Source organism: Emys orbicularis, chromosome 4 (genome assembly GCF_028017835.1).
Source record: "Emys orbicularis isolate rEmyOrb1 chromosome 4, rEmyOrb1.hap1, whole genome shotgun sequence".
Classification (NCBI taxonomy): Eukaryota; Metazoa; Chordata; order Testudines; family Emydidae; genus Emys; species Emys orbicularis.
Window position 1 is genome coordinate 32,804,267 of NC_088686.1, and position 18,087 is coordinate 32,822,353.

General features: G+C 44.5%; 1 protein-coding gene across 2 annotated transcripts in view; it reads left to right on the forward strand.

Moving 5' to 3' along the window:
• Positions 1–18,087, forward strand: part of TTC7B (tetratricopeptide repeat domain 7B) — a 324,581-nt gene that overhangs the window by 124,799 nt on the left and 181,695 nt on the right. For both annotated transcript variants that reach the window (XM_065403071.1, XM_065403072.1), the window contains exon 8: positions 14,454–14,517. In XM_065403071.1, coding sequence (XP_065259143.1) covers positions 14,454–14,517 — 64 coding nt within the window. The remainder of the gene's footprint in view (positions 1–14,453; positions 14,518–18,087) is intronic.

Here is an 18,087-nt window from a genome sequence, read left to right on the forward strand (position 1 = left end):
GTTTTTTTCTGAAGCCACACCAGACCTACTTTGCGTTCCTTGGATGTTAGAAGAAATAGGTAACAATGGAGATTGTGGTCAGGTCACAGTACCAACTGCAAAACATCAGTCCGTGCTTTCCCAGTCTTAATACAGATGAATGATATGTGAATTCTTTAGAATGCCTGTATTCTCATTATTCATTTCTCGGCGCAAAGTTAAATCCTCTGACTACTTGTCCTTTCTTTCTTTGGAGAGACTTCCATGTCTGTTACAAAATTACATAGGTAGTGCTCCTCTTTCAAAAAGACATTATTTTAAAAGAACAGTGAGGTCTGAGTGCAAGGCTAGAAGTCAAATTCCTGAGTTCTTATAATCCTGTGTCTGACTGATTCCCTCCATGGTCTTGGATATCTTTCCCTAATATTCTGCGTGAGGAAGTTTTAAGAATATATCTTTGACACTGGTTTACTAACTCTCCCAAGTGATAATTCTGATGACTCCTTAGATCCATGCAATTCTTTCCTAGAAAGAGCCTCTGTTCCCTTCTTCACTGCTAAAACTTATTCACTAGGGGATTAATGTTTTCCATAATTTGTCTCCTTTTTAAGCATTGGGTTGAGAGTTATCTTCTATGATAGACCATTTGTTGATGGACTCTGACTCGGCTGTACCCTCAAGTTCTGAGCAGCAAGTGCAATTTTTTTTCACAAATGTCAGACTTATTGACTGGACTTCACAGTATATATAAACTGTCATTTGAAGTACAGTCAACCTCCAACTGCTTATTCTAGACTTAAGATAGTGTTTTGTGCTCTACCTCATATTCAGACATAATTTATTAACTTTACAAGTTAAAAGGATTTAAAGCATAACCAGATCTAAATCTGGTACCAGGCTTTGGTTTTCCAGCTTGTGTCCTAAAAGAGGTCTCTGTTCCCATAAAGTATTACGTTCCACACTACATAGACGCAGTATATCATGAAAATGCAATTTGCAGCTTATTGTATTGTGAAAATGACTAGACTGTAAGGTCAGGTGGACAATTTAGACTACAAGGGAGTAAAAAAGGTTTTGCTGTGTTCTAGCAAAATCAAAAATGAGTAGCTTCTAACAAGGTTAGTGTGTACTAGTATCTTTAAACATCATCTCCTGGTGGTAAAAGACCAATTAAAATAGTCTGATTGCTTGCAACTTATTATCCATGAAGTGAAGTCTGAAATTTAGCTTGTTAAAAGGATATTTTTGTTCAGAAGAGAGGTAACCACACAAACTCTTCCAGAAACTAATAAAGCATATATGAAAATTTGTCATTTTAAAATGACTGTCCACTTGCAAATAATGTCAGTTATCTGATAGACCCGTGAAAATTTCCTAGCCACAGTATGATAGAGACAAGGTGGATGAGAGAGAGATCTGTTATTGGACCAACTTCTTTTGGTGAGAGAGACAAGCTTTCAAGCCACACAGAGCTCTTCCTCAGGTCTGAGAAGGTACTGCCAATGTCACAGCAAAATGCAAAGTGGAACAGATTGTTTAGCATAAGTAGTGAGCCATATTATAAGGGACCATTCACAGTAGAGTGGCCCGTTAACACCTAATCAGTTACAGGACAAAAAGAGGGGTTAGTGGGTTACAGATAGTTTTAATAAGCCATAAATCCAGTGTCTCTGTTCAGTCCATGATTTTTAGTGTCTATTATAGCGATGGATTTAAATTTCCAGGCTCGTCTTTGAACGTCTTGTGCAGGTTTCCTTTGAGGATGAGGACTGATAGGTCAGATATAGCATGAACCCTTTGTGAAAAATGTTCAGCCACAGGTGATAGGGTGTTTTTGTCTCCTACGTGAGTTCATTTGAGAGCATAGTGATTGTCTGGTGTCACCCACATAATTGTTGTTGGGACATTTAGTGCACTGGATGAGGTACACCACATGTTGTAATAGGCATGGGTAGAATCCATGGATCTTGAAAAGTGTGTTGGGGGGGATGTTGATTGTTGTAGCAGTGGAGATAGGTCTGCACATTTTGCATCTGTTGTTCTGGCAGGTTCTGGTCTTGCTTTGAGTTGGTGTGCCCTGGTCTGTGGTGAGCTTGCTTCTGATGATGAGCTTGGAGAGATTAGGGGGTTGTTTAAAGGCCAGTTGTGGGGGTTCAGGAAAGATTTCTTTCAGGGTGGGGTCCCCATTGAGTATGGGTTGTAGTTTGATGATACCCCCTATGGGTTCCAGTGTGGGATGGTAGCTGACAACTAGGGGTGTGCGGTCGGACAGAGTTTTATTTCTGTATTGAAGCAGGTTCTCTTGGGATGTCTGGGTGGCCCATTCCATGATGCGATATACTTCTGTGGTGGATGTCCTTGTTTGGTGAAGGCGGTTTTGTGTGTGCTAAGGTGTATATCCCAGACTTTCTCCTCAGAGTAATTTCTGTGTTATCTGAGTGCCTGGCAGTAGATAACAGATTTCCTGGTGTGTTTGGAGTGGTTACTATATCTCTGAAGGTAGGCATGGTGATCTGTGGGTTTCTTGTATATGGTTGTCTGTAATGTTCCATTGTTGAAGCTTGATATCCAGGAAGTTGATGCTAGTGTGGGAGTGTTCCAGAGAGAGTTTAATGGACAGTTGAAGTTGTGGTGGAAATCTATGAGGGAGTCTGGAAATTCTTCCAAACAGTGTTTGTTGGCCTGCATGTGCACAGTAGAGTTCCTCATGCTCTTGACTGAGAATAATATGAGACAGTGCAGGTCGACGCCTCTCCAGTTCCTTTTTACTACCACATGGCCTGAGTCAGAATCCTGTGTCCTCCTTCAGCTCATTGTACAGTCTGTAAAGACATTTGTAAATAGTTATATTTCCTAGCTTAATAGTCAGTTAAAGGTCATATTATACTTACTATAGTGTGTTTTCTTCTCCCCTGTTGGGGAACACCACCATGGATCCAGGACTGTGCCCAGAGTCCCAGGATTAAAGAATTGCGTCTCTTGACTTCACTCCTCTTCCATCAGCGACGAACAACGGTGCTACCTCTACTGTCTGGATGAGGTGGATATCTCTGCAAAATGTGGTATCTGTCACTTTTTCCCACCCAGAACTCGAGAAGCTCGGGAGCTTCCCCTGGGGAACCACCTGATACAGAAAGCTGTGAGGCCCTGTCTGATCAGGGTCAGGAAGACTCCCCTGCACATTACTAGTGTCCCTCCAAGCATGTGCCTTGGAGTGGAGCAACCAAAACCTAAGTCAAAAGAATCTTCTTCTAGGGCTCCCCATGAGAGTAGTGAGCATTCTCATGAGCGTAAGGATAGATCCCCATTGAGGACTGTCCATAAGAGATGTGCTTCCTCCAGGTTTTCCAGGTCTGGTGAGACTTTGCGCGCGAAATCTATGCACCTGGTTCTGCTAAAGACATCTGGGTTGAAGGGCAAAGCGTGCCAAAAGAAAGATCCAGTGGTTCAGTTGGTCACCTTGGTACCGAAGCCTAAGGACTGACATTCACTGGTTCCGTCTTTGAGTGCTGGTCCGGGCAAATCTCGATATCACTGAATTCGTCTAAGGACCATCCGGCTGCCATGGATGTGCTGGGTCTATAAGACTTAACTGCCATAACCCCTGGTGCTCCAGAGTGTACGTAGACTTACATAACACCAGAGGGGATATTCCTCCCTTACCCATAGTCTCCACTTCTCTACAGCTTGGCCTTCTTGAGGGATATAATTACTCTGGAGGAGGAGCCTACGTCAGTGTCCCAGGAGCCATCCTATCTCCAACCCTCGGGCAGGAGTGCTTCAGTAAAAACAGCCCCTGCTGCTACCAATAGAGCAGTTTTCAGACTCAGATGAGTCACATGTATTAGATCGGGGTGGGCAAACTTTTTGGCCTGACAGCCACAACTCAGTATGGAAATTGTATGGAGGGCCGGCTGGGGCGCACGGGGGGGATGAGGGCTCCGGTTGGGGGTGCAGACTCTGGGGTGGGGTTGGGGATGAGGGGTTTGGGGTGCAGGAAGGTGCTTTGTGCTGGGATCTCGGCCAATGGGAGCTGCAGAGCTGGTGCTTGGGGCGGGGGCAGCGTGCGGAGCCCCCAGGCTGCCCCTGCTTCTGGGAGCCATGCTGCGCGGAGCGGAGCAAGGCAAGCCCCTGACCCCGCTCCCCAGCTGGAGCACCGGAGCAGGGAAAGCTCCCAACCCTGCTCCCTGGCGGGAGCTTGAGGGCCAGATTAAAAGATCCGACAGGCCGGATGCGGCCCATGGGCTGTAGTTTGCCCACCCCTGTACTAGATGCTATGGTATGTCCGTGGAGACAGAGGAGCCCTGACAGATATTCAAGGAAATCCAAGATGGGTGAGGTAATATCTTTTATTGGACCAACTTCTTTTGGTGAGAGAAACAAGCTTTCAAGCCACACAGAGCTCTTCTTCAGTATCCTGGGACCAACGTGGCTACAAGTACACTGCAGACAATCAAGGAGTCATGCTCGTTGTTCCTTTGGGTATTACCACCCCCTCACCCCCAGATTGCAGTACTGATTCCCTTAGAGTCCCCTCCAACCGGTCGATACCTTTTTCTGGCTTTATTGGGGTCCATGGGATCCTTATGGCAGGTGCCTGGACCCTTCTCAAGAATCGTACTGCTCTTCTCCCTCCTGCCAACTGGGTCTGTCAGGGTACAAGGAGGAAGAGGTTGACCCGAATCCGCAGATTCCGAGAGGTGTCTCCTCATCATCCTTGTATGAAGTGATTAGTCCTTCTTTGCCATCGCTACTGGATTACCATTGGCAGTACCAGGAACTACTGCAGAGAGTTGCCAGTGACCTCCAGATTCCCAAGAGGAGGTCCAGGACCCTCAATGCTGGCTTCTGGATATTTTACAATCTAAGGGACCAAGTAAGGTGTCTCTTCCAATTAATAAGGCCATACTAGAATCAGCCAGAGCAGTATGGCACACTTCAGCATCCTGTGCCTCTATGCCAAAAATTGCTGAGAGGCAATATTTTGTTCCTGACAAAGGAACTGAATTTTTATTCTCCAACCCTGTCCCCAACTCACTAATGGTACAGTGACTACAGAAAAGGCTCGGACACACTATCAAAGGGCTATCCCAGCAGATAAGAGTTTTAAGGGACTGGACCTCCTGGGGAGGAAAGTCTTCCCTTCTCTTCCCCAGGCTTGCAGTTTTGTGTCATAACTACCAGGCTCTGTTAGCAAAATATGACTGTAACAACTATTCCAGGCATATGAGCTTCATTGACAATCTTCCCACAAAGGACAGAGCCCAGTTTCAGTCTCTTTTAGATGAGGGAAGGCTAGTAGCAAAAACAGCTCTCCAGGCCACAGTGGATATGGCAGACACAGCTTCCACAAGTCTGGCCACTGGCTTAGTCAAGAGGAGTGACTCTTGTCTGCAATCGTAAGGGTTTCCTAGGGCAGCCCTCCCCTTTGAGTCAAATCTCTTTAATGAAAGAAACAGAGAGTCCCTGCATTCATTAAAGGACTGGAGATTGACAGTGCATTACCTGGTGATTTATACTCAACCCCCAGGAGGAAACACCAGAGACAATCTTGTAGACTAAAATCTCCCCCTCCTCATATACCTTATTACCAGTGCCCAGCCGAGCCTCTGTGGAAACAGAGCGTTCAGAGGCCTTGCTTCATAACCCCCTCCACTGCCACAGCCTTTTCTCACTCTCACCCACCCACCAATGGCTATTTTTGACATACTAGTCGAGACCTGCCTACCACCACTGAAGCCACCTACCTCTTCCTCCCATTATTTTTGGGTGCTGTCTCTCACTCTTTGCCCACAACTGGAGGTTGATCATAAAGGGCAATTGGGTTTTGGAGATTATCCATCAGGGATGCTCTGAGTTCCTCTCCTTCCCAGTCCCCCTTCGGGGACCACTATCACAAGGTGTTTCTTCAATGGGAGGCAAAATCCCTTTTACACTGAGAGGCAATAGAATGTGTTCCACCTCAGTATCAAGGGGAGAGGGTTCTACTCCTCGTATTTCCTGATTCCTAAAAAAGAGAGAGGGTGTAGATCGATTCTGGACCTTTGGCAACTGAGCATCTTTATTCGAAAGCTGAAATTCCAGGTGATTACATTGTCATCAATAATCCATGCCATTCAGGAAAGGATGTGGTTCGTGGCTCTCAACATGAAGGATGTATATTTCCACATGGACATTCACCCTGTGACGTGTTCGGTCACAGAGATCCCCTTGGGACTGTCACCTGATGTGCTTAAATTATCTCTGAGCCCGTTTTCCCTGCTAGCTTGGGACTTCAGAATCCTGCCTTGTTGAGCCAGACACGCTAGCCTGCTGCAACACAGGCTCAGGGTCTGGGCTATGCCCCCAAGGCTGGAGACTTTAACAGCTCAGCAGATTACCTGTCTCCAGCTCCCAGACACCCAGCTCCCAATGGGATCCAAACCCCAAATAAATCCATTTTATTCTGTATAAAGCTTATACAGGGTAAATTTGTAAATCGTTTGTCCTCTATATCACTGATAGAGAGATATGCACAGCTGTTTGCTCCCCCAGGTATTAACAGGGCCGGTGGTCGCCTAGGGCGTCAGGATTTGGGGGGGCGGCATTTTGCTGCCCTCCGCGGCAATTCGGCAACGGGGGGGTCCTTCCGCGCTCCGGGACTTCGGCGGCAATTCTGCGGCGGGCCGTTCACTCGCTCCGGGACCCGCCGCCGAAGTGCCCCGAAGACCGGGAGCGCGGAAGGACCCCTGCCTAGGGCGCCAAAAACCCTGGCTCCGCTCCTGGGTATTAATTACTTACTCTGGGTTTATCAATAAACAAAAGTGATTTTATTAAGTATAAAGGGAAAGATTTAAGTGGTTTCAAGTAATAACAGCCAGAACAAAGTAAGTCACAAAGCAAAATAAAATAAAACACACAAGTCTAAGCCTAATACATTAAGAAACTGATTACAGTTAATATCTCACCCTCAAAGATGTTCCAATAAGCTTCTTTCACAGACTAGACTCCTTCCTAATCTGGACCCAGTCCTTTCCCCGGTACAGTCTTTGTTAGATCCAGCAGACATCTTAGGCGGTAAGCAGGGGTTTTCTCATGACTGGCATCCCCTTTTGTCCTGCTCCACCCCCTTTTATAGCTTTGGCACAAAGCGGGAGTCTTTTGTGTCTCTCAGTCCCCACCGCTCCTTCTAAATGGAAAAGTACCAGATTTAAGATGGATTTCATTATCAGGTGACATGGTCACATGTCACTGTAAAACCCCTAGTCTCCATTCCCCATGGGCTGGCCCACACATACACAGGAAGGCTTTCAAGTAAGTAAGGCCAAATTTCAACTGATTGTTTCTGGAGGACCCTTAATAGTCTCCACTTAATATGTTTACATCAGAGATACAAGTTTATATTTTATTCTCCTAACTCCAGATATAGAAATAATACATTCAAACAAATAGGATGAACACACTTAGTAGATTACAAACTTTCTAATGACACTGTACCAGGGGTATTTAGTGTAAAGTGTATTCCAGTTATGTCATATTCATAAGCATACTTCCATAAAGCATATGGAGTGCAACGCTACACCCTCCTCCTGAACTTACTGCCATTAGTCTTGGACACTGTCCATGGCGGAGGCCGTACATGTAAAATCCCTGTTCGTCTCTGGTCACACCCCCTCCCAGTACCTTTAAACACTATAATGTCATTCATAGGTGTTCTAGCAAAGTTCTGGGTTCCTGGTCCCTGGGTGCCTGAAAACATGTTGGTAGTATTGCTAACAGAATGCAGATAGCAATATCTGTTAAAGTGTAGGTGTCTTTGCATTTAGCTACCAATGCCATGAGGCGGTGTGCCTCAGTTTCCCTTTCCATACAGCAGTGTAGGTCTGTTACACTCTTGCTGCTGTGCCGAGCTCTAAGCCTGTTTACAGGTATTAGCTGAAAAGCATCGTGTTTGTGGTACTGTCTTGTTACCATCCCTAGCATGTACAAAAGTTTTTCCCCAAAGTCAGGTATGTTACACATTTTCACAGGGTTTGTCCATAGCATCAGCTCCAACCATTGTCTTGACCCATAGATGAAGTAGCAAAAGACACAAGATTAACAGCCGATTTATGACAGACAGACTCCGTTCACACAGTTTGGCTTGTTCAGTGTCTTATTGCATTTCCCGATCCCTTTGCATACCGTGGTAGGTGTTCAGATACAGATTCTCCTGTCTCTCTGGAGAAGGTTCTTAATTCGGGTATGTGTTTGGGGTTTTGGCAAGGAAAGGGTGCACTGCAACCATGTCTGTCCTCGGCCCCTCCCTCTGGAATCTCTTTGTGTTGAGCCCCACCCCTTTGTGAAGCTTCCCAAATGCAAAGTTTTTCTTCCTCCAGCCTTGAAGAGACAGTGTTATCTTTTACAAGGGCAGCAGGAACAACATCTTTCAGTTGAGTGCTTTGAATTGGTAAGATCCCCTCGGTCACCCCACTCTCTGTTCACCATTGTGACGGATGCTTTTTTCCTGGATGCTCACTTGGACAAGCACACTCCTCGGGGTAGCCTGGACCGCACAAGATGCCAGACTACATATACATTTACTGAAACGTAGGCAGTCTGCCTTGAGTGCAAGGCCTTCCTTCTACTCATATGCTCACTCTGTATGTGGGTAATGTTGGGACAGTATCACCACCATGGTCTACCTAAACAAACAGGGATGAGCGAGATCTTGTCTCCTCTTCCTGGAAGCAGTCAGACTCTGGAAGTGGTGCATCAGGAACCACATCACGATACAGGCTGCTTACCTTCCGGGTATCTACAACTCCCTTGCAGATGAACTAAGCAAAAGCTTCTCAGCAGACCACAAGTGGGAAGTCCAAGACACTGTCCTAAGCAAGATATTAACACAAAAGGGTATACCATAATGAGACCTCTTTCCATCCCAAACAAAGAGGAAGCTTCCCCCATATTGCTCCAGAGGAGTCATGGGTCGTGGTTCCCAGGGCGATGCTCTACTATTGTCCTGGGCGAATGACCTCAGATATCTTTCCTCCCATTCACCTTCTTCCACAGGTCATAGGTAAGGTAGGTTGTAATGGAGCCAACATCATTCTCCTAGCACCCTACTGGGACCTGTTTGCCTCCCAGACAAACAAGAAGCTCAACATAGAGAAGAACTGGTAGCCAATCTGAAGGTGGAAGGCAATTTGGGTGAAAGTGATCATGAAATGATAGATTTCATGGGAAAGGAAGGAGTGAGACCAGTAGAATAAGGACAATGGAGTTCAAAAAAGAAGAGTTTAACAAACTCAGAGAACTGGTAGATAAGGTCCTGTGGGAAGAAAATCTAAGGGGAGTGCAGGAGAACTGGCAATTTCTCAAGGAGACGTTATTAAAGGCATAACTGCAAATTATCCCAGTGCAAAGAAAAGATAGGAAGAGGCCAGTATGGCTCCATCAGGAGCTCTTTAATGACCTGAAAATCAGAAAGGATTCCTACAACAAGTGGAAACATGGATGAATTGCTAAGGATGAGTACAAAAGAATAGCACAAGCATCATCTTTTTCCTTTATAATGCTTTTCCTGGTGAGAGTTGTGGCAACAGCATGGAGAGTAGGGAGGACCAGACCTCCCTTTCCTCCACAGCAGGTTCGAGCTTCTCCTGGGGGATTCCCAAGCATTCCCAGGCAAGCCAGGAGGTGGTATCCCCCTAGCGAGTCTTGGGTCAGCCTTGGAGCCTCCTTAGCAGATACCCGAACCACCTCAGCTGGGTCCACTCAATCTGGAGGAGTAGCGGCTCTAGCATGTAGGGACAAAATCAGAAAGGCGAAGGTACAAAATGATATACAACTAGCAAGGAACATAAAAAGCAATACGTTCTTTAAATACACTAGGAGCAAGGGAAAGACGAAGTTAGTGGGGAAGGAGAGCTAATAGCTGTTAATGGTGACCAGATACTTAACACAATATTGACAACAAGGGAGAAAGAACGGTTTAAAGAATATTTAGATATGTTAGATGTCTTCAAGTCAGCAGGGCCTGATGAAATTCATCCTAGCGAATTTAAGGAGCCAGCTGAAGCAATCTTGCAATCGTGAGCAATTATTTTTGAGAACTCATGGAGGATGGTGGAAGTCCCAGAGGACTGGTAAAGGGCCAACATAGTACTTATCTTTAAAAAGGGGAACAAAGAGGATTTGGGGAAATATAGACCAGTCAGCCTAACTTCGATACCTGGAAAGATACTGGAACAAATTATTAAGCAATCAGTTTGTAAGCACCTAGAGGATAATATGGTTATAAGGAATACCCAACATGGATTTGTCAGGAACCAGTCATGCCAAGCCAATCTAGTTTCCTTATTTTATAGGGTTACTGGCCTAGTGGTTGGGGGGAAGAAGTAGATGTGATGTATCTTGATTTTTAGTAAGGCTTTTGACACAGTGCCACATGACATTTTCATAAGTAAATTAGGAAATGTGGACTAGATGAAATTTCTGTAAGGAGGGTGCATAATTGAAAGACTGGTTGTCAGAGTAGTTATCAATGGTTCACTGTGAAACGGGTGGTGTATCTAGTGGGGTTCTGCAGGGGTCAGTCCTGGGTCTGGTACCATTTAATATTTTCATTAATGCCTTGGATAATGAAGTGGACGGTATTTTTACAAAATTTGCAGATGACATCAACGTGTGGGGGGGGGGGGTGCAAGCACAGAGGACAGGATTAGAATTGAAAACAACTTTGACAAATTGGAGAATTGGTCTGAAATTCATTAAAGACAAGTGCAGAGTACTTCATTTAGGAAGGAAAAATCAAATGCACAACTGCAAAATAGGGAATAACTGACTAGGTGGTAATACTACTGAAAAGGATCTGGGGGTTATAGTGGATCACAAATTGAATGAAAGTCAACAATGTGATATAGTTGAGGGGAAAAGGCTAATAGTGTTCTGGGGTATATTAACAGCAGTGTTGCATGTAAGATGCGAGAGGTGATTATCCACTTTACTCAGCAGTGGTGAGGATTCAACTAGAAAAGTGTGCCTAGTTCTGGGTGCCACATTTTAGGAATGATGTGGACAAATTGGAGAGAGTCCAGAGGAGAGCAACAAAAATGATAAAAGGTTTAGAAAACCTGATCAAGGGGGCAGGGGGGAGAGCTGGCCATATTTAGTCTTGAGAAAAGAAAACTGAGGGGAGACCTGTAAACAGTTTTCAAATACGTTAAGGGCTTTTTATAAAGAGGGTGGTGAGCAATTATTCTCTGTGTCCACTGGAGGTAGTACAAGAAGTAATGGGCTTAATCTGCAGCAAGAGAGATTTAAATAAGAAATCAGGAAAAACTTGCTAACTATAAGCTCTGGACTAGGGTTCCAAGGTAGGTTGTGGAATCCTTATCATTGGAGGTTTTTAAGAACAGGTTGGACAAACACGTCTCGGGGATGGTCTAGGTTCACTTGGTTGTTGCGCAGCGCAAGAGACTGGACTTCATGACTTCTCAAGGTCCCTTCCAGCCCTACATTTCTATGAATCTGTATAATTCCTCCAGAGCACACAATGTTGGGACTCTGGAGCGATGCCCTTTTATTGTCCTGGACAGACCAACTGAGATACACCTTTCTTCCCTTTCCACTACTACCCCAAGTTCTGTGGAAGATTCATCACAATAAAATATGAGTCATTCTCAACGCACCCAACTGGTCCAGACAGTTCTGATTTCTGGATCTCCTATGAAAGTTAACCCGTTATCCCATTAACATCCAACATCTTCCAGCTCTGATAACGCAGGAGAATAGTGGTATCAGATATTCCAACCCAGACTCTTTTCGCCTCACATCTTGGTATTTGGATGGGCCTCACACCTAGAGCATGTTTGGAGGCCGTTCAGAATGATCTTAAGAGAAGACTCCATCAGAAATTCCATCAAGCTAAATGTCAGCATTTCTCTACCTGGGTGCAACAAAACCAGTTATCTCCAGAGATAGCAGGTATTCCTGCTATTTTAGACAGTCTCCTCACTCTCAAGACACTGGGCCTTTCTGTTAGCTCTCTGCAGGTCCACCTAGCAGCAATCAGTGCTCTCCACCCACTGGTAGATGGCTGTTCTATTTTTAGTCACCTGATAACAACCAGATTCCTAAAGTGCCTCACTAGGGCCTTCCCACCAGTAGTGAAGCCAGCACTTCAGTGGTATTTCAGTCTTATACTTTGAGTACTTACCAGGCCACCCTTTGAAGTGTTAGCCATGTGCTTGGTGTCCACTGGTCTGTGAAAGTTGCCATCATCGCCATCACATCAGCCAAGTTGGTGTGTGAGATGGGAGCACTTGTGGCCAACTGGCCAACACTACTTTTCATAAAGAGAACACATCCCTTCACCTCTACCTGAAATTCATCCCTAAGACTGTTTCTGAGTTCCACATAAATTTATCTGTTGTATTGATATTGATTCTGAAACCTCATGCCTCCAGTGAGGAGAGGTCATTTCACTTCTTCAATGTCAGACAAGCTTTGAGTTCCACTTGCGAAGAAAGAAGCCATTTAGAAAAATACCTAGACTATTTGTAGTTGTAGGAGAGTGAGCATGGGGGACAAGCAATATCTGCTCAGAGACTCTCTAAGTGGATTTCTGGATGTATCCTCCTTTGCTATCGGTTAGCCCATCTCCTTCCCCTGGATGGGGTGACAGCCCATTCTTTAGGGCACAGGCAATCTCAGTAGCATTTCTCCAAGAAGTACCTATACTGGACACTTGTAACACTTTCACAAAGCATTATACTTTAGTCCAAACCTCTTCTGCAGATTCAGTCTTTGGAATGACAATATTGCAAATATCTATATTGCCTGTGTCCTTGTACCCACATGTGTAATACACATAGGTTCACACATCTCAAAGAACCTCCAGTTACAGGTAAGTAACCATCATTTAATTAAACTGGAGAGGGAATCAATAGATACACATTAACACTGTGGGTGTAGCTTAAAATATTTGCCTTCAGACTCTAAGATCTCAAAACTCACCTTTTTTTTAATTATTATTATTATTGTCTAGTTGTTTCATTTAGCACTATGGACTTCTGTGAGCGGAGCCCATTTAGTTCTTCTGTCAGCTTTTTAGAGAAATATTAAAATATTTATAGGTTTGTATATCACCTCTCTGAAGTGTTTCTTTAAAGCAATAAAGAAGCCAAGTTTCTTAACAGATGAGTTATTCCATTTCTGGCAGCTTTTGGTCGTGCCAGCAGTCTTAACTATGTGTTGAAACTTCTTTATTACATAAAAAATAGTTAGTCTTGGAAATGATTTTGTACCCTTACTTTAATGTCCAAAAAGAGACGTGGAGATCGACTTTCCTTGATAATAGCCAATCTATTTTTAAAAAGGGGGGGTGGAGGAGAGGCACTATTCTTGAGATCAAACCTTCTACTTCTCTAAAATGATTTCACGGTTTCATGGTCAATTTCCTGTTAGATTTGAGGCATCTTTAAGAAATAAAAAATGTCTAAATCTTAGACAACCCTTAGTTCCCTCTCAGTAATTCAGTGTAGTTTAAGCAGATTCCATAATACCTATAAGGCAGTGTCTATTAGTGGTGAGAGAAATTTAGCTCATTAGTAAGCTTGATTGTATAGTAACCACAAGCGCTGAGTAAAGAGCAGAATATAGGTGCTCTACCCTAGGAACAGACCAGAGACCAAATTGTGACTGTGTCACAATTTGATGCCTGGTTTCCCTTTGCTTTGAGGGAGGGGGAGGGTCCTAGCTCTGTACCTGCTACAGATTTTACTTCTTTACCCTCACCCCCGAACCCCTGCACCAGAGGGGAGTTGTGGCCTCATGGAATGTGTCTGGATAACTGCTTTCTGCAATCTGTTGCATAGGCTGGTAGCGGCCTTCAGAATTAAGTAATTGGAAATAAATGTTTTAAGTGCTTAGGAAGTGATTAGAGTGATGGTCCGCAGAAACTGGAGTGACTTTTGGTTTTAATAGTGAGCTGTACAGCACAGCATCAGTAAGAGGAATCCTAAATATATCTAATGCAGAGAGAATGCAAGTGGGGTCCAAACATTGCTAAAATGTAATCAATATCCTATTCTTGTAAGCTGAGGGGAAATCTATTTTAATGTGCCCTTGTTGCTATTCATGAATGGTTGCAGTTCATGCACACTTACAAGTAGAGTGGGAGGTTTGTTTAATTGTGAATACTGCCTTTTTTACAGCTGTCAAAATTACATGGTATTTGGGATATTTGGACTGTTTGTTTTCAACTCTGATCAGTCTGGTGCTTCTGTTCATTCTGTTTTGCCAACTTATTTTTTTAAAGGCAAATCAAAGTATTGAAATAAAACTAATCATTGAAACTAAAATTCTAATATATAGAGAGATTTTCATTTTTTCTGAATATTAAAAATATACTAATAATCATAGGAACATTTGATGTTATGTACACCATTCTTAAGGGTAATATGCTCTACTTGTATTTTAATGAATACTAAAGTTTTTGTTTTTGACAGCATTTTTTGTCCTCAAGAAAATACAGAAGAAGCCCTATTGTTGTTGCTGATTAGTGAATCTATGGTAAGTTAAACAGCTGTTTTAAAAACTTTTTATGTCACTTCTGTCATTTGTCTTTAGAGCACATTTGTCTCATTTCCTGTTACGAAACTACACGAGCAGTTCCTTCTGGAACTAAAGCTATTGCTACTCTGACAGGGAGCCAGCAGGAAGTGCTGTGAGTGTATTATGATTCTGAGTTCCTCTTTCCTTTTGAGACTAAGTGCATTGTCTCTGGGCTGAACCTACCCTTCCTTTAGTTTTAGGGAGGAGAGGTAGAGTCTGTTCCCAAAACCAGGTCTTTCACTTGGCATCACATCAGTGTGAACAGCTGTTACAGCAGCTGCTGCCATTCAGACAAGCAAACTTGAAAATTCAAGTAGTTTTTGTTGTAATCATGAAAACCAAAAATTAGATACATGTACCTATTCCAGGGGTGGGCAAACTTTTTGGCCCGAGGGCCACATCAGGGTTGCGCAACTGTATGGAGGGCTGGGTAGGGAAGGCTGTGCCTCCCCAAACAGCCTGGCCTCCGCCCCTTATCTGCCCCCTCCCACTTCCCGCCCCCTGACTGCCCCACTCAGAACCTCCAATCCATCCAACCCCTCCTGCTCCTTGTCCCCTGACCGCCCCCTCCCGGGACCCCCGCCCCCTATCCAACTGCCCTCTACTCCTTGTCCCCTGATCACCCCCTCCTTGGACCCCCTGGCCCTAACTGCCCCCCGGGATCCCACCCCCTTATCCAACCCCCCCTGCTCCCTGTCCCCTGACTGCCTCCTAACCCCATCCCCACATCCCCACCCCCTGGCAGGCCCCCCGGGACTCCCACTCCCAACCTCCTTGCTCCCCTTCCCATGACCACCCCCCCAGAACCTCCACCCCCTCCTCTCTGACTGCCCCCCAAGACCCCTGCTTCCTTACCCAACCCCTCCCCCCCACCCCCTTACCAGCAGCAGAAGCTCGCAGCCGCAACACCCGGCCAGAGCCAACTGTGCTCCCCACGCTGCCCAGCGGGAGCGGCAGGCCACAGCGCGGCCCACACGGTGGTGTGACTGCGGGGGAGGGGGGCAGCAGGGGAGGGGCCGGGGACTAGGCTCCCCAGCCGGCAGCTCAGGGGCCGGGCAGGACGGTCCCGCAGGCCGTAGTTTGCCCACGTCTGACCTATTCAATGTGTATATGGCCAAGAAATCTTTTCTGAAGTGCTTTAAAATGCAGATCTCACTCAAGTTTCAAATAACTCTTGATATTGGCATATGGCGCCACCCTGAGCGCTGTCTCTGCAGCTCCAGTTGGCTGGGAACCATGGCCAATGGGAGCTGCGGGGCAGCGCCTGTGGGCAGATGCAGCACGCAGAGCCGCCTGCCACACCTCCACCTAGGAGCAGATGGGACAGGTCGACGCTTGCGGGGAGCCGCCCGAGGTGAGCGGCCCCCAGATCCAGCACCCCCTCCTGTGCCCCCAGCCCCCTCCCACAGCCAAAATCCCTTCCACAGCCCACGTTCCGCACCTCCCTCACGCCCCAGTCCCGCGCATCCCCTCCTGTACCCAAACTCGCTCCCTCTTCGTTAACCATCATTTTTCACTTACCGGCACCCCCCATTTCCCCAACATGCCGGATAAAACAGCTTTAACTGTATATTGTATTATTATGACAACTAACATAGGCAGAATTTTGCAGAATTTTAAAATATTGTTTACAGAATTTATAATTTTTTGGTGCAGAATTCCCCCAGGAGTAATCTCTTCACTTCGTGTAATGAATCTGAAACTTTTCCCCTACTTGTATTGAAAGGACACTTTGATGGGTAAAGTTTAAATTGTAATCTTTAAGAAAAGGACAACTCTAGAAAGATATATAACTGTGATTTGTAAGTGCGATTTCCTTATAAAGTTCAGCTTGTCTTTTACATTTAAGAGTAGGAAGTGTCTCTTACCGTTTAACATTATGATAGTTGCACTGACTGCTGCTACCACAGTACTCTCATGCGTAGTGCAGAGAGCCAGCTGCAATATTATAATTGTTGCTGTTATAAGGTGTCCTTGTACTCTGGCTCCCATACATATGAAGTACATGCCTACCTTTGCTTTGCTTATCTAAGTACGAGCCTGTGGAGGGGTCAGACTCGTAAGCAATTCTGAGTCACTGGACCTTTAAAATAATCACACATACATATATGGAGGTTCTTTTCCTACTTCAAGCAATTTTAAATTTGTTTTTAATACTTAGGGTGGGAGAATTCTCCCTACTCTCACACTGGTATAGCCTGCCATGGTACCAGCAGCAGCGTTCGTGTCACAGCTGACTGCACTTGAGAGGCAGCAAGCAGTCAGTGCCACTGACATGATGTTACCATGATTACATATGCAACCATAAAAGTAAGAGATTTTGAAAGTGACTAAATATTTATACAGTGGAGAATGTAAATGCCAAATACTTGTTGATCAAAAGAAAACAAATTCTTCTACACATATGGGAGTACATTTTCAAAGGAAGATGTGGGCAGTTAAGTTCACAACTAATGGAATATTTTTGTGTGCAACTCCCCATGTACCACTTTGAAAATTTACCACTTAGTGTTTGATTATCCTGATTTTGTTGACTTTTACATCCAGTGTTTTCAGAGCCTAAAACGTTGGCCAGTTAAAATAGCTAAAAAGTACCTCATATTTTAATGTGTGTGATTTTTCATCTTCCTATAAGGGGGGAATGAAAGCTGTCCATTCTGACTTCTAATGTGAATCTACAAACTATATAGAAATTAAACTTAAGTCGGAATGAAAACAAGTTGCTAAAAATAATGTTTGGTTTCTGGCTAGATGAGATTAATAGGTGAATAAATGCAGTTGTCAACTTGTTCTTCAGTTCTCTAGAGGGTCCTCTGACTGTCATTAATATTTAAACAAAACAAAACCTTGGGCTCCTCTCACTTCAGATCTTTAATTTGTTTCACATTATAGTAACCCATAAAAATTCAAGTCTGTAGTCTACAACAATGAAATTTGAACTGAAATTCTAAATTTGAATTTAAAAGCATATAGAAATTAGAGCTTTTACTGTAATTAGAGGACATAAAGACAAGGCATATTCAGACTGGTGGTTTTGTGATAACAAGAGGTGATGGAGAATAGAAGAGGTTGGTTTTAGAGTAACCTTTTAAAGTTCTAGACCGTGGCGTACAAGTGGTCTTGTCGTTAAGTCATAGCACTGGGCATCAGGAGACTTGAATTTTATCTCTGCTCTACAAAAGACTTCCTCTGTTAACCTGGGCAAGTTGGTTTAATCTGCCTGTACCTCAGTATGCCTATTTGTAAAAAGGTGCGTTGTAATTCATTAGTCTTCGTAAAATATTTTGAAATCCGTCAGATGAAAGGCACATGAGAAGTGCAGAGTATTGTCAATATGCACACATTTCTGTGCAATGCTTGAGCAATAGGATGGGAGAGGCTGAGCTTCTTGTATAAGGCCCTCCTTAAGGAGTATACATTGAACTGTATTGGTGTGGGTTATCTTTGGAAGAGACTGTTTATTCATCCCATAGAGAGGACACTGTCATAATGACCTTCAGAAGATGAAGTAAGTGGAACGAAAATGGC